This window comes from Procambarus clarkii, chromosome 24 (genome assembly GCF_040958095.1).
Source record: "Procambarus clarkii isolate CNS0578487 chromosome 24, FALCON_Pclarkii_2.0, whole genome shotgun sequence".
Classification (NCBI taxonomy): domain Eukaryota; kingdom Metazoa; phylum Arthropoda; class Malacostraca; order Decapoda; family Cambaridae; genus Procambarus; species Procambarus clarkii.
The window spans coordinates 7,487,910-7,509,695 of NC_091173.1; the positions used below are offsets into that span (position 1 = coordinate 7,487,910).

Genomic DNA, 21,786 nt, shown 5'->3' on the forward strand with positions numbered 1-21,786 from the left:
AATTAAACTATATACTGTACTGTAATAGTTACCTAACATTGTACATTTGAATTATAAAGATGATTAAGTGTACTATGTGCTAGCCTGGAATTTCAACAATCCATTATTTAACAAATGTTTCTCTAAAACTTAATGGTTTTTAGCAGTCATATTTCTACAGTTACTTAGTTATTTCTTTAACTTTCACATGCTTTTTTTTTAAGTTGTAATTATTTCTCATCTCTCCAATTGCCTTCTTTATCTGGCTCTATTTTTCCTCTTGAAGCCTACTTTTTTCCCCTCGCTGCCTTTCCTGATGTCGAAAAGCCTTTTTTGTTTTCTCTGTGACGATGTACCCTATGTTCTTGTGCTTGTTCTTCAAAGTATTGTTCTCTTCCAGTCTGTTTCACATCTGACTGTTCTGTGCTCTCTGACCATTCTTTAATGACATTACCATTTTGATACTGAAAATCAAATATATTTAAATTAAAGTCATTAGTCACTGTTTTAATAGGAAATTATTTGATAAATAATGACTCTTAAAAGGATGGCAAATTATATACAATTGATGTAAGGGAGAAATCAAACGATCAATCTTGAAGGTTATGTTTGTTTCCAATGTGTGAGAAAGATGAGGCTAATGTCTTGGTCATGCTATTGAAAAGGTGGGAATAAAGTAAGAAAAGATAAGATGGAAAGGTAAGTTACTAAAAAGGTAATGTGTGAGGCAAGAAAATATAGTATACAGTACAGTACTACCAAGTGGTGGTGGTGCAGGAAGTGGTCAGTGAATTTACCAATCTGGGAAAGGGGTACACCATATCATCCTACTGTAAAGTAGAATGAAAAGCACAACCTTTAATTATAAAATATTAAAATGAACCTTAATGAGTTACTCTCTGTTCAGGTTAATTGATAAATTAACACAACATGTACATAGTTAAACAGAGCGATGTCATCCCACGGGCCACCCGACACAGCTTGACTACTATGTCACACGTAAGTCAATTAAGAAACTAGATTTGTCTCCCGTTACTTCTATAAATTATATACAGTACAGTAACTAAGAAATTAACATTTTTAAAAGAATGAATTGAATTAACACTTAATTCAAATTTATAAACAGATAGAGCCTTAAACTCTCAGCAAGTAAATAATATACTGTACGATATCTTGAGATGATTTCAGGGCTTTTTTTTTTTTTAGTGTCCCCGCGGCCCGGTCCTCGACCATGCCTCCACCCCCAGGAAGCAGCCCATGACAGCTGACTAACACCCAGGTACCTATTTACTGCTAGGTAACAGTGGCATAGGGTGAAAATCTCTGCCCATTGTTTCTCGCCGGCGCCTGGGATCGAACCCAGGACCACAGGATCACAAGTCCAGCGTGCTGTCCGCTCGGCCGACCGGCTCCCTCATTGTCCTCCCTCCCTCGATAGTTTTCTCATTGTCTCCAGAGAAGGGAGGGAGGGGGGGCTCTAATGCAATTACATGCCATTACACAAATACAGACCATCACTAATTGTGGACGTTGTCATTATAAGAACATAAGAACAAAGGCAACTGCAGAAGGCCTATTGGCCCATACGATGCAGCTCCTTTTTATAACCACCCACATTATGCAGCCTAAATATTGTTCTGCTATCATTCAAAACTTCACAGTAGTAGGCATCCATCAGTCTCAGGAGACTATGGAGGTGCGCTCTGGTTGTCGGTCTGGAGTGAAGTTTTGAATGATAGCAGAACAATATTTAGGCTGCATAATGACGACATCTGCAATTAGTGCTAGGTGAAACTTCACAACTAATAAATAAAGTCATGTCCACCTCACACGTCAACCAGAGAAGTGATAATCCATACCCTTAACTAATTATATGTTGTGGCCATCTCGGTATGTAGGTGAGGAACAAAAAAGGTTAGATAACAGCAGTTACAAGGCATGACAACACCAATATATTACATTGGATCATACAATCATTAATTACATAATTATTTATGGTCGATAATTTGGTGAAATAAAATCAATCTAATAGTGACTTTGCTGGCACAAAGGTGTTGATCCAGCACGTTTTACCAGGTGAACATTGAGCAGTCTTATTGTCAATCACATGTTGAGGCTTGCATATTCTACCTGCCAGCTAGGCAATTAAATTAGGAATTACTAACTATAATTTAGACAGGCCAGTGATCGAATATGAACTAAAGTTTAAACAGAAATAATCTCAGTATATTCAGGGTAATAAACTGAGATATCCAAATCAAATCTGGGCCAAAGCTGGATGGTCTAAATATTAATTAATTCATGAAATTTAAGCTAACTTGATTTAATTTGTGTGGAAACTTAAAACTACAATTCTGCACACAGTCCATTCTGTAGCAATTAAATAAACAATAATTTCCTCACAATTTGAGCTGTAGTGATAATTTCCAATTCATATATTCATCATACCTTCTTCAATATATAAGTTAGAAGATTGATTTCACAGTTATTGTCTTTAGCATTAGTATTGTAACCCATTGGATCATCCTGAAAGTGAATAAAACTATATACAGTAATTTCATACAGTATAGTATATGGTGCTCTTGAATGATTGGAAAATGTTCAGTGCTTATAATGTTTTAGAGCAAAAGTATTAATATAACTACTTGCATCCATTAGGTACTTTTGTAGTCTACTTCATTATCAACTTTTCCAACACCACTGTTTGGAAATTACTAAATTTTTCATTTTTTATACTTTATTAATAATATTCAAGCTAATCTTCCAAAGTTCCTGTCCCTTACTATATTTTTTGCTGCTACTCTCCAATCTCCCCAAAATCCTATACAGAATATTTTAATTCTTATAGCTTTGTGTAACACCAGAAGTTAGAGATACAGTGAACTCTTGTTTATCCAGCAATCTTTTATTGCATCCCCAGCTTATTTCGAGTCAATTTAATCTGGTTATTGTCGCTCAAACAATCGAGCATCCAAAAATGTAAAATTTTAAACATTTTAAATTATCTTAAATCCAAGAAACAACCAGAAATTTGGAACAGCTGGTCAGTTCCTGCAGTCACCACCATGCATGTAGGTGGCTTTTCATGCTGGCTATTGTTTACACCACGTTTGTGTCCTGTGCTTACCCCTGTCAGTTACTATGAAGACTGAAGGTAAGCTCTATGGCATTTATTTTTTGTATATATAAAAAATTCACTTAGTACAATATTAGTTCCAATGTTCAGGACTTACAATTTGGCCCCTGGTGGCTATGCTATAATCCAGATGATAAAATATTATAACAATAGGTGGGATTGATCTCATCTCTGAATGTCCCAGAATGTCCCGTCATGACGAGCTAAAAGAATCTTGACCCAAATTTCTGCTACACCTGCACGTGGCAAGTATCTCTGAAATTTGGATTGGTACCTGTTGTGCCAAGTCTAGCAGAACTTTTGGTTGAGATACTCTTAGCCAATCACAGTACAGTATATTGTGTGCATTTCTGCTATAATTTATCATTGCTACATTACTGTATAATTTATCATCTATGTCATATCAGTCTCCAAAGGCAAACATATCAGCCCAAAAAACTATGCTAAGTGAATTTGTTGGATTTGGATTCCTTTTACACAAGTTGTGTTCAGAGTAAGTTTAATTCAGACTAATCCCTTAATTTGTCGATGTAGAACTGATACTTCATTATTTCTAAAACTGTTCTTCATATAATATTTGTACAGATATTATATATTATTTCATATAATATCTGATGCATTCATATTACTTATTGCTGTTTAATATAAATCATTTGCATTTTATGGCAGGGGTTCCCAATCTTTATCATAAAGGTCCCTAAACATGATGAGCCACAGCCAAGGATAACCCCCACATGCCTTTAAAAAATTTATCAACACTGGAGATTTTATATTTACTAACTACTCAATGCAGTAACTACTTTATTACAATAATAAATAAGACCATTTCCCATTTCAATGTTTTACTGTGGATGACTACATTTCAAAGACCTGGCCATCATAAATTTGCAACTATAGTTATACACATTCTGTAAGCATAACAAATTACCCATTAGTGCCAACATAAAAACAAGCTGTGTATAAAGAAAATACACAAAATATTGTTTTTCTTTCTTGCCACAGACCCCAGTTTTAAGAGACCCTGTTTCAAGGTCAGTACTGTATATAATTGAATTTATATTTGACTGCATTCATTTTGTATTTGGTTGAGAAATATAGTCTGTGGACTTCTTTCTGGTATTGCTATTATTATCCACAGCATCTCAAAGTTGGAGACATTTATCTGTTTACAGACATTGCTCCGTGCCCTCATTTGTGAATTTCGTATCTACGAATCTTGCCTCAAATGTCAGTCATGCCCTGGGTAATGCCTGACATTTACCTTCAAACCTTCAAAGTGAGTTCTCTGGGAGGTTGTTAGGCTGGGTGCACTTATCCTGTAAGGTGCAAGCTTGTTTCCATTCGGGTGTATGCTAGGTGTAGGCAGGAGCTTTTAATAATAGATCTTACTTTCTTATATACATTACTGTCACTAGTGGAGCTATAAACAAGTCTTCCTGTTTTTTCAGCTGCCACCTCAGGGTTACCTTCTTATGTTGACTGTTGCCAGTGGCCTCTAATGAGCAACTGCTCTCCTGGTAGTTTATCTCTGCTTGGGGAGCTCCTCATGATCCAACTATCCAGTCCTGTGTTGTGTAGCACTTGATACAGGCAAGTGCAGATTAGTCAGCAGGTGAAGACCTGGGGCTGATTGATTCATAGGGGTCTATAGTTATGTATGTACGTCCATGATGTTATATACATGATTCCATTGTATGTAAATGTATGCCAGTATATTCGACATAGTTGTATTCTTTATCAATTCACAAGTTCTGTATGTACATATTGTGGGTCTGGGAACACTGATACTAGATGCCTATCCTGTACATGTATGCAAATTTCTCTAAACAAAAATTTAAATGAAAATACTTATACTGTACATCACTTATGATGAACTGAAAAAATAAGAAATGCTAGTACATATTCTCCGATAAAATACACTAGGACACACTCCCTTACGTATACAGTATTGGTACATTACAACCACTGACTGGTTGGAAGAGAGACAGCCATGCTTTTTTTTGCAGGGTCGCCATTCATTCTTCGATGGTCCAAATGCTTAGGCAGCATTCCTTAACCTCTTTCCTCATCACTTCCTGGTGCTATATAGTAATACCTGTTACTATCTTAGCACTTTTCCATGATAATTACCTTACCTTGTGTACAGTGCACCCTGCCAAATCTGGACATTTTCCCTGGGAAAATCTTGGTAAATTATGTTAATGTAACACCAAATCAACATTGTATGAATGTTGACTGAACATTATTCTCGTATCGTTTGCTTGTGGGTTCCTTCTAAATGACAGACCAAATCTGCCCACCAGATTTTCCCTCTGAAATTCACAAAGTGGAGGACAACTGATACTTTACCTATTTCTTTGCTTTTTTTTTAAATGCATTCTGCAATCAATACAAAATTAAAGGTACCGTAGTTTGTTTCTTGCCGATACTCAGTACTACCTTTTTCAGCCTTATCCTGATACAGTACTAAACTTTTTGCATCTAAGACCATACAAAAGTGTCTTGTCATAATATATATCAGCCAATTATTTTTTATTTTTGTTCAATTGCTTGGTAACAGCAATCTTCATTGTAAATACCATGCGAGAGATTTAAGTTTGCGTGAAGTGATGCATGCTTTCAAAGTATCTTATAGTTACCAAAGATGATAATTTAAAAATACAAGCACTTTTCATGCAAAATGGTAAACTTTTATTAGTGGTCAATTAGTAGTGGTTAGTTGGTAATAAATCCACTCAGGTTTCACCCTCTTCGATTACTTATTTGAATAACAGACTTGTAGTACTATATTGTCATTGTATTTATCCTCAGAAGCGGCCTTCTGTGATAAAGCGAAAAAATTTCCAAAATGTTGGCAGTTTAGTACAGTACTTGCAAACTGATAAAAGTTTACTCTATGAATCATTGACCTTCCTTCAGCAACTGTTGAGCCTAAAAGCATTGCAAGTTGCTGGTAAGTGGTAGCTGTATTGACCTGGTGATGGATTTATAAAGTGTAAAGTCTGTGACATTTCCTTCACTATTCCTTTTATTTCTGCACTGGAAAAATTCAAGTTTTCATTGCATAGTTACTTCTTGCTGTCGTTTTTTTCATGATCCTCCTTTCATGCTTTCTGCTTGTCTCATCCACTCTGGTGTTTCTTTATTGTGTGACAAGTCTTGGGCTGTTTATGACTTTGACGTCTCTGCTCTGACCACTGACCTGAAAAAAAACATGTCCTATGAAATGCTGTAAATGCATTGACGCTTCCAAATGTAGCCCTAATAATTCGGCATCTAATATTATTTTTTTACACCAAAGACTGTTCAAGACAGCATGCTAATCTATGAGCACAATATGCTAAGGGATTCGTGGTTCAACCTTGACACTGTGTGGATGCCTGACTTCTGTTGTGCCTGAAGGTCACCGGGTTATGTCTTGCTTTTTCCTGCCCATTGGGTTACGTTTTGTTGAAAGGCACTTTCATTCAACTGCCCAGATGGTTGTGACGCATGGTGTCTATATCGCCATGGGGGCATCGATTGATTTTCTTGCATTTTCTTGCTTGCACCTCGGACATGGAGCGAAGGTTTGGAGCCAGCTTGGCCGAGAGGTGCTGAGGTCCGGCAGACCCCTGGCTGCTTTTGTGTTCCATCTGGATGTGGAGGGTGCCTGCCTCTCATTCTGTCGTGGTTGTTACCCTGTGTGTGGTGTGGGTTGCCGATGTCTGCCCTGCCAAGAGTATTAAGGTGTTGCCAGGTGGTCAGCACCACTAGGTGGCTTACTTTTGCTATCTGGTTACGTTTTGCTATTGGGATAGTTTCCAGTTTTGTTTTCATACTGGAAATCCGGTTCGGCAGGTGCATACATTACATCATTTCGTCGTTGCTCTTAAATTATCAACAAGAATGCCATGCCAATGCGTACAGTACTTTACAGATTAAAAAATTCCTTGTATGTAAATTATAACTTGACTAAGTTATAATTTTCATTATTGATTAATTGAATTCAACTGTGCTTTTGACTTGACTGCTAGGGACAAACATATTGGCTGATTATGATAACTTATTATGACCAACTTTCATCCATTTTTCATACTGTTTTCCTATTCTACACTTTGTTTTCCCTAGAAATATGGTCATAATGGTGATACATAGGATCAAGCACTATGATAGAAACAGATTCCCCCCCCCCAAAAAAAAAAGAATTTTAACTCTGAATTTAATCGACAGCATCCAGTCTCAAATGACCTGGTCAATGGGAGACCACTGTAATTAATAATAATTTTGCCAGATTAATATTTTTCCATCGTACCCAAATTATTATTATTATTTTTTTTCTTGTACAGCCACTACCATAGTACGCATAGCGTTTCGGGCAAGTCCTAAATCCTAAGTTCCCTGGAATATGACCCCCGCGAAGAATTGTTTTTACAACCAAGTATACATTTTACTGTCGAGTTAAACAGAGGCTACAGTTAAGGATTTACGCCCAGTAAATCCTCCCCGGCCAGGATATGAACCCAGAACAAAGCGCTCGCGGAATGCCAGGCGAGCGTCTTACCACTATGCCACGGAGATGAGAGGAAAGGTAACTGCATATTAACCACTATTAATTTCAATAGTTGTTCACAAAATAAATTTGATTATACAGCATAGCAAATACAGTTTTATGTCAAAGAATCAAAGCGTGTTCTGATAATTTAGTTTTACAATGAATAACAATTAACATTACTAATAACTGGCAACACTTACTTTTAAATCTTGCAAATAGTGTGGAGTTGAAGGCCTTTCAGTTGTGGTCGAGGTAGTTGTAGTCGGATAACGGTTATAGATGTGCCAGTTGATCCAATTATAGTGTTCAGGAATGCTGACATATACCCCAGGTATACCATCTTCACCACAGCCAATGCCCCAGGCAGTCATGCCCACTAACATGTACCGTTTTGGGTTATCTATTCGGGGACATGCCAAGGGTCCACCACCATCTCCCTATAATTAAAGGTAACATTTTAAGATTATTGACTTTTCATATTAACATGGTAAACATGAGCTCACTCAAAACTATTGCCTTTAAAAATTCCTTACTCGTCCTCAACATCAACACATGCCATAACTTTATTTCTTTAAAGTTAACTATGTAATTTTGAACCCTTTATACAACTAGTTTATTAAACTAAAAAGTTAATGTTGAACAGCCAGCACATCTCTCAATCAAGGTGTACCTGCTCTATGTACAGTACTAGCATATGACAATTGAATCAATCCCAATTTTGCAACAAATGGGTGAGCATTATACTGTACATGATATCCAAATTAAAAGCCCAGTTCTACCATATTTATGAAATGAAAAATAGAACTGTTGGAAAGAGGGTACAGTACTTACTCTACAGGCATCCTTGCCTTTCTCTCCTCCAGCACATATGAAAGACTTGTGCAGCCGGAAGAATCGTCCAAGCCTCGTAGTTCGGAGGCTAGTGACGCAATTCTTGGGATTAACCAATGGAATCGTCAAACTTTTCATGATCTTCTGGTAATCTCCATCTTCTGCGTGTGGAAGAGAACATTTTTACTTCAAAAATAGACTGAGGGGGTATCTTTAATGTTGTTTAGAAGTTAACATTGAAAAAGGAAAAACTCAAATAAACCAAAAGTCAAGATACAAGTCTTCCTTCTTTTTCCAATTAACAATGAACAAATATAAAGCTCAAGGATATTGGTACAATACAAAACAAGAGCTGGTATAGTCAATGTACTTTAAAATGGTCCCAGGTTTGATTCCTGGGCAGGGTGAGAACTTGGGCATATTTCCTTACAATTGATACCCCCTCTTCACCTAAAATGTAAATACTATACTGCTGTAGATTGCATCATGAAGGTCAGTCATTGGTCTAGGAAGACCTCGATATGTTTAACAGATTTCCTGTCCCCAGTAATGGGGGGACCATAAGAATGACGTGGCAGAATGCATGGCCAGAAATTAGCAAATTAGCTTTTCACAAGTTCAGATTATATTTTTCCAAACTTACATTAACCTTATTCTAAGTAAGAATCATCAACACCTACGAAGGGCATTGACCCCCCATCCATTGATGACACAGGCACTGTGGTTGACCAGACTAAGGTCCTCAGCTAAGCAGATGGTGCCAATGTGTGACATCAACTGAGCTTCTCCTAAAGATAGGGAGAAAATTTTCAGTTAATGTTTACCACAAGATCATACATGCCCTAAATTTGCACAGTAAAACAACATACTGAAGCAACAGATGTGGTAGGAAATACAGAACACAGCAAAGAGTAGTAGTTCCATAGGTACAATTGGAGAACACTGTATGAACATCAGAGGTCCTGGGCTATTCAATATCCTCCCAACATAAGAAATATTACATTTACAAAAATGGAAGTATTCAAGAAAAAATAGACATGTTCCTGCCAAGAAGTATCAGGCCACCCAGGTTGTAGTGGATATGTAGATCTGCAGGCTACTCCAACCAACAGCCAGTTGGACCAAGTTATCAAGTCAAACCTGGCCCCAGGCTGAGCTTGGGGAACAGAACAACTCCCAGAACCCACTCTAGGTACAGTATACTCTGGTAATCCCCCTTTCTCTCAGTATCTATACATGGGGCTCAACTAGTGTAAACTGTCCCAAACCCATCATTACCCAGCAAAAACCAGATATCAGAACCGAAACAAATCGTGTCTTCAGACAACGCACACTCCATACATTAAACTTGTGTTCTTTATCATTACGCAGCACAATAAAACCATGAAACCAGGCTTGAAACTCTTCCTACAGGGATGTAATAGAATCCATGAAAATCACATTAAATATGCATCAATAATATTTCCAGAGTTTAAGTAAATCTAGACAAACACTATGAAAGTGTTTGTCTAGTGTTTGTTTGAAAGTGTTTGTTCGATCAACACAGTATATTCTTATACTGTATCCCAAATCCAATTAAAACTGCTTTGTCTATTGGAACTATTTCTTAGTCTTTACAACAAATTACTACTATCTATTTTTAATGCTGTATTAAACTAAGCTAACATGTAACCTTGATAAAAACATTGGTGGATGAATATTTTCTATTCTAAAGACTAAATGTGACTGAGCAAGAATAAGTTGCCATGATGGAGTTTCTACACATATCCTTGCTTAGATGGAGTTCATCTAAGCAAGATACGTATAGGGAATTCCTTCACATATCCTTGCCAAGCTGGAGCACTTACAAAGATTCCACCTTCGTACCCCACTGAATATGAGGAATCGAGGATGCTCTATTCTTTAAAGTCTTACAACCAATCATTGTATAAAACTTCCAGTAGCTAGAATATTTTATGACAAGTATGTATAAGATGGTCTTGATACTATTTCATTTGTAACTATGATTTTTTTATTTAAAATTACTAAAGTTATGAATTTCAATAGCATACATGTACAGCATTACAGTATATCCATATGTAAATTGTCAACAAAATTATTCACACACCCTCTGTCACTATGTGATGGAGTGCAGAAATACATGTGAATATAGAGACAATTCTAATAAATGTTAAAAAAATTTGTAAATATTTCATTCAAAATGATCTACTACCAGAAATTTTAGCCAAATATCCCCAGTTTGCTAATTGTAGGTAGTAAATGTGCGAGACTGTAACATATCCACCTCTGCTCACTGTATGGAGGGGGCGGTGTGCAGGATAAACATATCAATTATGACACTAGCTCACCACGTATGTAAGTTACTTAGCTTAGAGACTGTACTTGTAGTTGGTTTTGAACCCTTTGGGAATTTTGTAACCAACTTATTAAGACTCTGTTTAGCTAAATGAATTTTGGGGCTCAGTCCCTGAGCCCATTATGTGCTTCTGTAACCCTTACCACTACTGCCCACAGGATGGGTATGGGGTGCATAATAAATGAACTAAACTATCCTGAGCATAATTACTCTTGTATATGTTATATTTATATACTGTATGTTGAATATGTTACCTTGTATATGTAAATGTTAGCTTCTTGTTTAGTATTGTGTCTAACAGTAAATGCTTTGCATATCAGTGTCCTTGTTAAATATAATGTGCATACAGTACTTTGTAACAATTATTAAACCACTGTATATTTTTATTTACAAAATATACAAAAGAAAATTTATCATCATCATCACCACCACTGTCATCCTCCTTTCATATCAGATAGTTTAATGCACAGTAGTATATGCACTATATTATGCAGCACATTAAATAGCAACCTTGAAAATAGTTGATAAGGGCTGACCTTGAGGAAGAGAAGGGCAATGTCAAAGTGAAGTGACCGAGAGTCGAAGTGTGGATGGACCACCACCTCCTGCACCTCCAGGTCCTGGTGAGGGAACGGCTCAATCTCCGCCTGTGTATCCCACTCTCCAACCCTCACCATCAGGATACCCCCATTATATCTACACGTGCACAAACATAATCAACCATTAAAGGGTTTATCATGAAAGATAAATAATCAACATATTATGCTATCCTAATCATACTTATGAATATGCAAATAATCAGCATTTAAATGGCTTGCCAGAATGATACATAATTAACATATTAATCTTAAGACACTTTTTGTACAATTAATAACTAATAATTCATGAAAAGGTAATGAATACTGAATAGATGGGTTTATGATCATACATATTAAGAATGAATGTTTACCTTATGGAATTATCGTGTTCTCTTTGGGTATGGGAATGCCAAATTTGTGTACAGGTGACATAAAATTAAAGACAAATTGGAATAGAGGCCCGGGGCCGGCGTCAACAGAGGCCCCGGGGCCGGCGTCAATACTCACTCCAAAACCTTGTGAGCGGCGGTGACGACGACCCGAGGGTGGATCAGAGTGCCTCCCCCGACGAACCTTCTGATGGTAATGCCCATGAGCTGATCCAGGGTCAGCACGGCCGCCACCCAAGGGAACTCTCCGAACTGACTCTCGCCGCCTTGGAACCCCAGGATGCGCACCTGCCCAACACAAGCATATCAAATCTTGATTCGTACTGCATGTTACAGACAATTCAGCATAACAAACCTAACTCAGTTCTATTCAAAGTAACATCAATTTAGACAATACAACATATTTTAACATGATATTTACGGTTTCGGCGGTTCCATGGGTTTATAACCCCTTTGGATGCAAAAATATTTCCTGTTTTCTGTCCTGCATTGTGGCTTGTTGAGCCTGAGACTGTTGATCCTAGTTTGTGTTAAATCTAACCTTTTGAAACGGTCTGGACCAGTATCCTCCAAATTGTTCAGTATTTTATAAGTTTCGACGACATCAACTCTGCCATGTCTGATTTGCAGTGTAGGTGGCCTTGTGGCCCCTCCACTGTTCCTGTTATGAAAGTCGACTGAGTTTAGGAATGATTTTAGTCGGTCGACGTTAAACTTTCTCTAAAGCAGAGATTTCTATCTGAAGATGAAGTCTCCATGCTTGGGTATAATAATCTAAATAGGGCGCACCAAAGAATTATAGTTGTTTAATTATCTTTTCTCTGAAATCAAAATTTCATTTGACTATTCCTAGGATTTGGTTTACTTTTTTAACTGCAGCTCTCACTTATTGTGGTACATTCAGTGAACGGTGGATTCTGACGTCAAGATCCTTTTCTTCATCAATATACTGCAAGCTATCGTTGATTTGGTAGTTGTGCACTGTTATGCCTCACATGCAAGATCTTGCATTTTCGATATTAATTAGTATTTGCCAGTCTTTCGACCACTTTTTGTGGAGTTCATGTAGATATCTTCGTAAGGCCTCAATGTCATTGTCACTTCCTACTTTATCATAAATCGTGTGTCATCTACAACTTTGATGATGTGGTTTGTAATATTCCCATTATGTCATTGAAATATATGACAAGAAAGGAATGGGCCCATAATGGTCCCTTGCGGTACCCCCCTTACCACATTTCTCTAATCAGATTCATTTCCGTTTTGGATGACCCTTTGCCTTCTTTGTTTTAGCCATTGTTTTATCTATTCTAGTATTCTACCATTTATTCCATGTGCCTATAATTTCCTTGTTAGTCTTTCATGCGGTACCTTATCAAAGATTTTAGCGAAGTTCATATTCACTACATCTGTGCTGGGAGTCCTTTGTATGAATTGTTGGTTACAGTTTCCAAAATTGTGAGCAAGTTTGAAGACAGGATTTATTTTTAACAAAATCATGTTGAGACATGAGCGTCACTTAATTGTTTGTTGTCAACTGTTAGATATATTTGGTCAAGACACACATATTCCCTTCATACAATGTTTTGTGACAGATGCCATCCAACAAGTACATTGTCAAAATACTAGAAGTAGTGTTTACAGACGGTGTTTAACATACAGTTAAGCATACAGTGCAACATGTAGCGAACAACATAACAGCAGACTTACAGTGAAGCATGAATACAGAGTAACATGCACAGTAGTTCATAATGAGGGGAGGGTTGAGAAGGAAGGCGCAAATACCAGTACAAGACACCGACAACAAATATAACCATTACATTACCAAGAATGAATATTATGTACAGGTGAGAAGTGTGGGAGGTGAAACGGTGTGGTTACTTTCTACGGCAGCCATGTCATACGTATAAGATGCGAAAGAGTGTGTGTCCCTCCTACAGAAGCCGTGAGAGACCCAGCGCCCGCAACAATACAGCACAAATCACCAAACTCACTTGTACTCCATCAGAATTTCTCGTACCGCAGCTGGGGGCAGGTTCCTGGGTTGTGGTAGTAGTCGGGAGAGTGGTGGTGGCAGTAGCATCCGCGGTTGTTGTATTGATGGTGGTAGTAGCATTGACGGTGGTAGAATAGTCTTGAGGAAGGAGGCAGCAGACCAGGCTTGGGTCCTCGCAGACTCCATTAGCGAGAGGCTCGATGTGGGGACGTGTCCCAGATCGAACGTCTAAGAGGCCGACGCCATGGGTGATGATGTAGCCATCATCACCACACTGGAAGTATTGCACGCACTCACAGTTCTTTGTGGCGAGGGAGCTGGTCTGTGGGGTGGGGCCCGCTGCGGCAGCGTCGAGCGCACAGCACACAGACAACACCTGGAGGCACTTCGAGTGGGAGAAATGGAGGCCCCATAACTCCAGTGTAGTGTTGCCAAGCCCGTCACTCACTAGCCGGTCATTCGTGCAGTTGATGAAAGGAACGCACTCACAGGGTGTGTCTGGGGCCAGTGTTGGCTGGGAAGTGGTGGCTGTTGTTGCTGTTTGATTTGGCGGAAGACCGCAGCAGACGTCGAAATCGTTGGGACACTTGTCGACGTTGGTGACTGGCGGGAACTCGTCGGAAGAGCGGATGTCGAGCAGACCTTCTCCTGAGGTGCTGATGACACCATCAATACAAAGGAAGTACTTGACACACTCGCAGTACACAGCCTCATGGAGGGTGGTGGTGGTGGGGGGAGTGGGTGTTGTGAACTTCTGCAACCACCAGAAGCTACCATCAGCCTGGGCCTCCACCCCCGCCATCAGCACCATCACCGACCCCAGCATCCTCACCGTCAACATCTGCAGTGAAGATGTATAGGATTAGTTAACGTAAGATATGCAAGCGTGTACACTTTAGCCTACAGCTTGATGTACGCCCTACATTCTGAAACCTAATATAGGAAATTACAAAAAACATATTTGCTCATGCGAGGCAACGCCTATTTATTATCAATCAAACATTCATATATGTCTAACTTACGCTTGCAACATTATATACACAGGGTGGTGCAAGAGTTTGGGTCCAAAGCCGGTCCATATGGAAATAAGGTTTCATATTAAATAAAATATGCTTAACTATAGACACCAAACCCCACAAGTTTACAAATAAAAAAATAGGGTGGAGGGGGGAGGGGAAGAAAGAATGGAGAAGAGGACAAAAATAAATGTGCAATATAGAGGTGTGATGGATGTTGAATGGAGTGAGAAGAGGAAGTAGGGTGGGAGGTAGGGAGGGAGTAGGCAGTGGAGGGAGTGGGAGTGGGTGGTGGAGGGGGTGGGACGAGGGGGTTGGCGGTGGTGGAAGAGGAAGGGGGCGAGAGAGAAGGGTGGTGGAGGAGGGGGAAGGCAGCCGTATCAGACTCAGAACACGCGACCCTGGGCTGCACTCCCTGGCCTCCAGAGGAAGGGAAGGTCCACCTCCTTCAGTAGGAGGGGGGGGGGAGAGCCAAGTGATGGGTTCAGGGTGTAGAACCAACCTCTCAATCATGTCTATCCATCAATCACCTCCAATACCACCTGTGCGTGCTGGGGAGTGTGTTCCGGACGACCAGGAGGCCAAATAATTGGCTCCAAAACTTCTTTGAATAAAGGATAGAAATACACTAAGCACGTTCCAGGAAAAATATGAGACTAAGTGTGTTCCAGAAGGATAGTAGGCAGACTAATAGTGTTGTGTATCTTCGTAACACTTTCGTCACACGTGCCTCTTGCCTGCTCAATATATTCACGGTGACACTGCCCGAGGTGCCAGCTTAACAGCCTCACGACACCCACAGGTTCCCATTTCCTCTCCTTTTATTCTCCTCACAAGTAACATTTATATTTCCCTCTCCTTCCCTATCTAAGTGTGGACTTCCTGCAGGCCAAGTGGGCTGGAAAAATGACGGCTAACATGCTTGTAGTGGCGAAAAATGGCGTCTAGATTGCTCCGAGACTTAATGTTGTATGTGTCATGTGTTGCAATATCCCTGGTCGGGGTGGGGGCGGGGAGGAGGAGGGAGGAAGAGGGAGGAAGAGGGGAGGAAGAGGGGAGGAAGAGGGGAGGAAGAGGGGAGGAAGAGGGAGGAAGAGGGAGGAAGAGGGAGAGAGGAAGTGAGAGAGCACGTCACCGCAGGCACCATATAACATCAAGGTCATCATCTAAGGTCACAAACGTACTTGACACCCAAGAATGTCCCCCACCGTAGCGCAGCGGTCTACATCAAATGCCTATTTCAGGTAAAATTACATACATACAAGATGAGTTACTAACAATGTTGGATTTCTAGATAGAGCTAGTACATACAATGCCTAAAGTCACTAATACGCACAGCGTTTCGGGCAAGGTTTGGGGGGGAAATACAGACAAACTTAATTTATGCTTTGATCTCAATTAGTATTGAGTTTAAAAAAGGAAAAAAAAATGTCGGAAATCAGTAGTTATACAAGTTGGTCAACAAACAGTATTGTTTGAAAATAACAAGACATGGGTTGACATTAAGGGGCTAAGGTACGTTACATGGAGTTTATTAGGTAGTACTTAGTTTTTATCTTAAACTGGTTGAGAGAGGTACAGCCTTTGACGTGATTGGGAAGGCCATTCCACATTCTGGGTACCTTGATTTGCAGAGCATTTCTAGTTCAGTTAAGTCGCACTCTTGGAATATCAAATAGGTATTTGTTTCTAGTGTGGTGCCCATGGGTTCTGTTACAACCTTCCAGGAAGCGTTTAAGGTCAAGACTGGCATTACAGTTCAGAGTTTTAAATATATAGAGTACACTTGAGAGGATGTGCAGTAACTTAATATCTAACATTCAGAGATTTAACTAAGGGTACCGAGTAATGTCTGGAGCCAGAGTTGGATATTGTCCTAATAACAGTTTTGTGTTGAGTAATTAGAGAACGTAGATGATTTTGGGTAGTAGAACCCCAAGCACAAATACCATAATTGAGATAAGGATAGATGAGAGAGTAATAGAGCGTCACCAGGGCAGGGCGAGTTACATAATATCTGATCTTAGAAAGAATGCCAACAGTTTCAGAAACTTTGTTTTTGCTATATTTTGAATGTGCGCTGAAAATTCAGTTTGTTATCGATGAGAACACCAAGGAATTTACCATCTAATTTGTTACTAATTTGGATATTGTTTATTCTTAGATTAATTTGATCTAAGGATTTATTACCAAACGAAATATAGAAGGTTTTGTCAATGTTAAGGGTGAGTTTGTTAGCAGTTAGCCAAAGATGGAAAAGTTGTTGGTGGTTGACAGTGTCAAAAGCTTTATGTAGGTCAACAAATAACCCAACAGGGAAATAATTTTTATCAAGAGCTGCATGTATCAAGTTAATCATACTAATCAGTGAATCGTTAGTGTTCTTTTTTTGGGTCTGAACATCGTCGGCCATGTTTCGTTTCACCTGATGCTTCTGTTTACCTGGCAGCAAATAGGTACTCGGGAGTTAGACACCAGTTGTGTGTTGTATCCTGGGGAAGCTCGCCCTAGGGGGACCCCGGTCGATAACCCTAGCAGGCTTCCTGTCCCCCATCAGAGAAGAGCCAAGACAAATGTTAAAGTGATTAGGCTATTGTACAACTTGATGTTTTTGGAACTATTAATATTAACACATTATTATGATCTAAGGTGACACTGGGGGCCATGGTCTAAGGTGACACTGGGGGCCATGGTCTAAGGTGACACTGGGGGCCATGGTCTAAGGTGACACTGGGGGCCATGGTCTAAGGTGACACTGGGGGCCATGGTCTAAGGTGACACTGGAGGCCATGATCTAAGGTGACACTGGGGGCCATGATCTAAGGTGACACTGGAGGCCATGATCTAAGGTGACACTGGGGGCCATGATCTAAGGTGACACTGGGGGCCATGATCTAAGGTGACACTGGGGGCCATGGTCTAAGGTGACACTGGAGGCCATGGTCTAAGGTGACACTGGGGGCCATGATCTAAGGTGACACTGGAGGCCATGGTCTAAGGTGGCACTGGGGGCCATGATCTAAGGTGACACTGGGGGCCATGGTCTAAGGTGACACTGGGGCCCCATGATCTAAGGTGACACTGGGGGCCATGGTCTAAGGTGACACTGGGGGCCATGGTCTAAGGTGACACTGGGGCCCCATGATCTAAGGTGACACTGGGGCCCATGATCTAAGGTGACACTGGGGGCCATGGTCTAAGGTGACACTGGGGCCCATGATCTAAGGTGATACTGTGGCCTATGATCTAAGGTGACACTGGGGGCCATGATCTAAGGTGACATTGGGGGCCCATGAACTAAGGTGACACTGAGGCCATGATCTAAGGTGACACTGGGGGGCCATGATCTAAGATGACACTGGGGGCCATGATCTAAGATGACACTGTGGGCCATGATCTAAGGTGACACTGGGGGCCATGATCTAAGATGACACTGGGGGCCATGATCTAAGATGACACTGGGGGCCATGATCTAAGATGACACTAGGGGCCATGATCTAAGATGACACTGGGGGCCATGATCTAAGGTGACACTGGGGGCCATGATCTAAGGTGACACTGGGGGCCATGATCTAAGGTGACACTGGGGGCCATGATCTAAGGTGACACTGTGGCCCATGATCTAAGGTGACACTGGGGGCCATGATCTAAGATGACACTAGGGGCCATGATCTAAGATGACACTGGGGGCCATGATCTAAGATGACACTGGGGGCCATGATCTAAGATGACACTGGGGCCATGATCTAAGATGACACTGGGGGCCATGATCTAAGGTGACACTGGGGGCCATGATCTAAGGTGACACTGGGGGCCATGATCTAAGGTGACACTGGGGGCCATGATCTAAGGTGACACTGTGGCCCATGATCTAAGGTGACACTGGGGGCCATGATCTAAGATGACACTGGGGGCCATGCTCTAAGATGACACTAGGGGCCATGATCTAAGATGACACTAGGGGCCATGATCTAAGATGACACTGGGGGCCATGATCTAAGATGACACTGGGGGCCCATGATCTAAGGTGACACTGGGGACCATGATCTAAGATGACACAGGGGGCCATGATCTAAGATGACACTGGGGGGCCATGATCTAAGATGACACTGGGGGCCCATGATCTAAGGTGACACTGAGGGCCATGATCTAAGATGACACTGTGGCCCATAATCTAAGGTAACACTGGGGGCCATGATCTAAGATGACACTGGGGCCCCATGATCTAAGATGACACTGTGGCCCATAATCTAAGATGACACTGGGGGCCATGATCTAAGGTGACACATGGGGCCATGGTCTAAGATGACACTGGGGGCCATGATCTAAGATGACACTGGGGGCCATGATCTAAGATGACTCTGGGGACCATGATCTAAGATGACTCTGGGGGCCATGATCTAAGATGACACTGTGGCCCATGATCTAAGATGACACTGTGGCCCATAATCTAAGATGACACTGGGGGCCATGATCTAAGGTGACACATGGGGCCATGGTCTAAGATGTCACTGGGGGCCATGATCTAAGATGACACTGGGGGCCATGATCTAAGATGACTCTGGGGGCCATGATCTAAGATCACTCTGGGGGCCATGATCTAAGATGACACTGTGGCCCATGATCTAAGATGACACTGGGGCCCCATGATCTAAGATGACACTGTGGCCCATAATCTAAGATGACACTGGGGGCCATGATCTAAGGTGACACATGAGGCCATGGTCTAAGATGACACTGGGGGCCATGATCTAAGATGACACTGGGAGCCATGATCTAAGATAACACTGGGGCCCATGATCTAAGATGACACTGGGGGCCCATGATCTAAGGTGACACTGGGGGCCATGATCTAAGATGACACTGTGGCCCATAATCTAAGGTAACACTGGGGGCCATGATCTAAGGTGACACATGGGGCCATGGTCTAAGATGACACTGGGGGCCATGATCTAAGAATATATGACTCTGGGGGCCATGATCTAAGATGACTCTGGGGGCCATGATCTAAGATGACACTGTGGCCCATGTTCTAAGATGACACTGGGGCCCCATGATCTAAGGTGACACTGGGGGCCATGGTCTAAGGTGACACTGGGGGCCATGATCTAAGATGACACTGGGGGCCATGATCTAAGATGACACTGGGGGCCATTCTCTAAGATGACACTGGGGGCCATGATCTAAGGTGACACTGGAGGAGTTGTACTGCAACCTTTTATAAATACTTGGAGAAGAACTGGCGAACGTTCACAATGACTAGTGTAACGCAACCGACCTTTTTACATCCAAAGTTCCGTGACGCCTGAAAATACTCTCGTAAATAAAGCAAGAGACTTACACTTGCCATTTCTAAGCCAGGATGGAATATTGACATCGAAAAGTCGAGACAAAAGTTGTTCACAGTTGCAGCAGGTGGTGTTTCCTGGCGGGGGTCGTGGCTGGTTCTGGCTGAGGTTGGCGAGGACGCCACATTATAAGGGGTCAGGATGGGGCCGGGCCAGGATGTGTCACAGCGTCTCCACTGTGTGACACTCACTCACTTAGCTAAGTTGCCTTGGCTGCCCTTGACACACACACACACATCACTTGTGGAATATTGTAAGGGGAACATTTTCCTTCTGGCTAAAACCGATTATTATTTCACCTGTCCCGTCCCCTGGTTCCACCTGTCCCGTCCCCTGGTTCCACCTGTCCCGTCCCCTGGTTCCACCTGTCCCGTCCCCTGGTTCCACCTGTCCCGTCCCCTGGTTCCACCTGTCCCGTCCCCTGGTTCCACCTGTACCGTCCCCTGGTTCCACCTGTCCCGTCCCCTGGTTCCACCTGTCCCGTCCCCTGGTTCCACCTGTCCCGTCCCCTGGTTCCACCTGTCCCGTCCCCTGGTTCCACCTGTCCCGTCCCCTGGTTCCACCTGTCCCGTCCCCTGGTTCCACCTGTCCCGTCCCCTGGTTCCACCTGTCCCGTCCCCTGGTTCCACCTGTCCCGTCCCCTGGTTCCACCTGTCCCGTCCCCTGGTTCCACCTGTCCCGTCCCCTGGTTCCACCTGTCCCGTCCCCTGGTTCCACCTGTCCCGTCCCCTGGTTCCATCTGTCCCGTCCCCTGGTTCCACCTGTCCCGTCCCCTGGTTCCACCTGTCCCGTCCCCTGGTTCCACCTGTCCCGTCTCCTGGTTCCACCTGTCCCGTCCCCTGGTTCCACCTGTCCCGTCCCCTGGTTCCATCTGTCCCGTCCCCTGGTTCCATCTGTCCCGTCCCTAGCCCCACTTGTGTTTTTACCTGAATAAACACACACACCATCGCTGCGCCTCCACTATATATCGATCAGGATATAACAAACACGATAGCAACGGAAGCCTCAGGTGCGAGACCGACCTGTGAGGATAACACAAAATACAGTACATTAATTTTTTTGTGAACTGCGCTGAAAAGATCAACAAGTTTGCTAAACTAAATATCAACTGAGGTTAGGAAGCCCTGAGAGCCACTCGCCATAGGACTTGTTATCAAAGGGAGCACTTGAGTGTTAAAATACGTAGCCTTCAGTAACTATCACTCAAGCAGCACGCCGGCGAGACTAATAAGGAGAAGAACGACTTATTTCCAGCACGAACGTTTAGATATGTAATTACATGGTAGGGAGTCAGGTGTTTCTCCACCGACTGGAAGTGACGTCAGGTATTTATGTCGGAAATCTCCATACACTGTTGTTGGAAAATATGTAACGGATATATCCAGCATACTCACACGTCTTGTTAAATGCTCTGGTGCCGGGATATTAACAAACCAACATCTTATGAATAACATTAATGCATTACACAGAGAAATCACATTAACGTGATATATCAAAGAAATCCACAGGAGCCTTGATGGGGGGATTCGAACCTGTGCACTCCTGTGACTAGAGCGAGTCTGGGGAACACTCGGCGCACAAGTTCGAGCCCTCATCATGTGGATTTGTTCATTAACACATTAG

The 21,786-nt window shown here is 41.9% G+C and overlaps 1 protein-coding gene across 2 annotated transcripts; it reads right to left on the reverse strand.

Moving 5' to 3' along the window:
• Positions 1 to 3,940: 3,940 nt before the first annotated feature.
• Positions 3,941 to 20,310, reverse strand: LOC123761758 (phenoloxidase-activating factor 2). Of its 2 annotated transcripts, none has more exons than XM_069330534.1 (8): positions 20,157 to 20,310; positions 13,798 to 14,640; positions 11,922 to 12,091; positions 11,372 to 11,532; positions 9,161 to 9,265; positions 8,481 to 8,641; positions 7,850 to 8,086; positions 3,941 to 6,317 (listed from the first exon to the last, which is right to left on the reverse strand). In XM_069330534.1, the coding sequence occupies exons 1-8, from the start codon at positions 20,190 to 20,192 to the stop codon at positions 6,258 to 6,260; spliced, it is 1,773 nt and encodes a 590-aa protein (XP_069186635.1). In that variant the 5' UTR covers positions 20,193 to 20,310; the 3' UTR covers positions 3,941 to 6,257. The 2 variants fall into 2 exon arrangements, with proteins under 2 accessions (XP_069186635.1, XP_069186634.1); XM_069330533.1 differs by having other exon boundaries at positions 20,094 to 20,250.
• Positions 20,311 to 21,786: the final 1,476 nt, after the last annotated feature.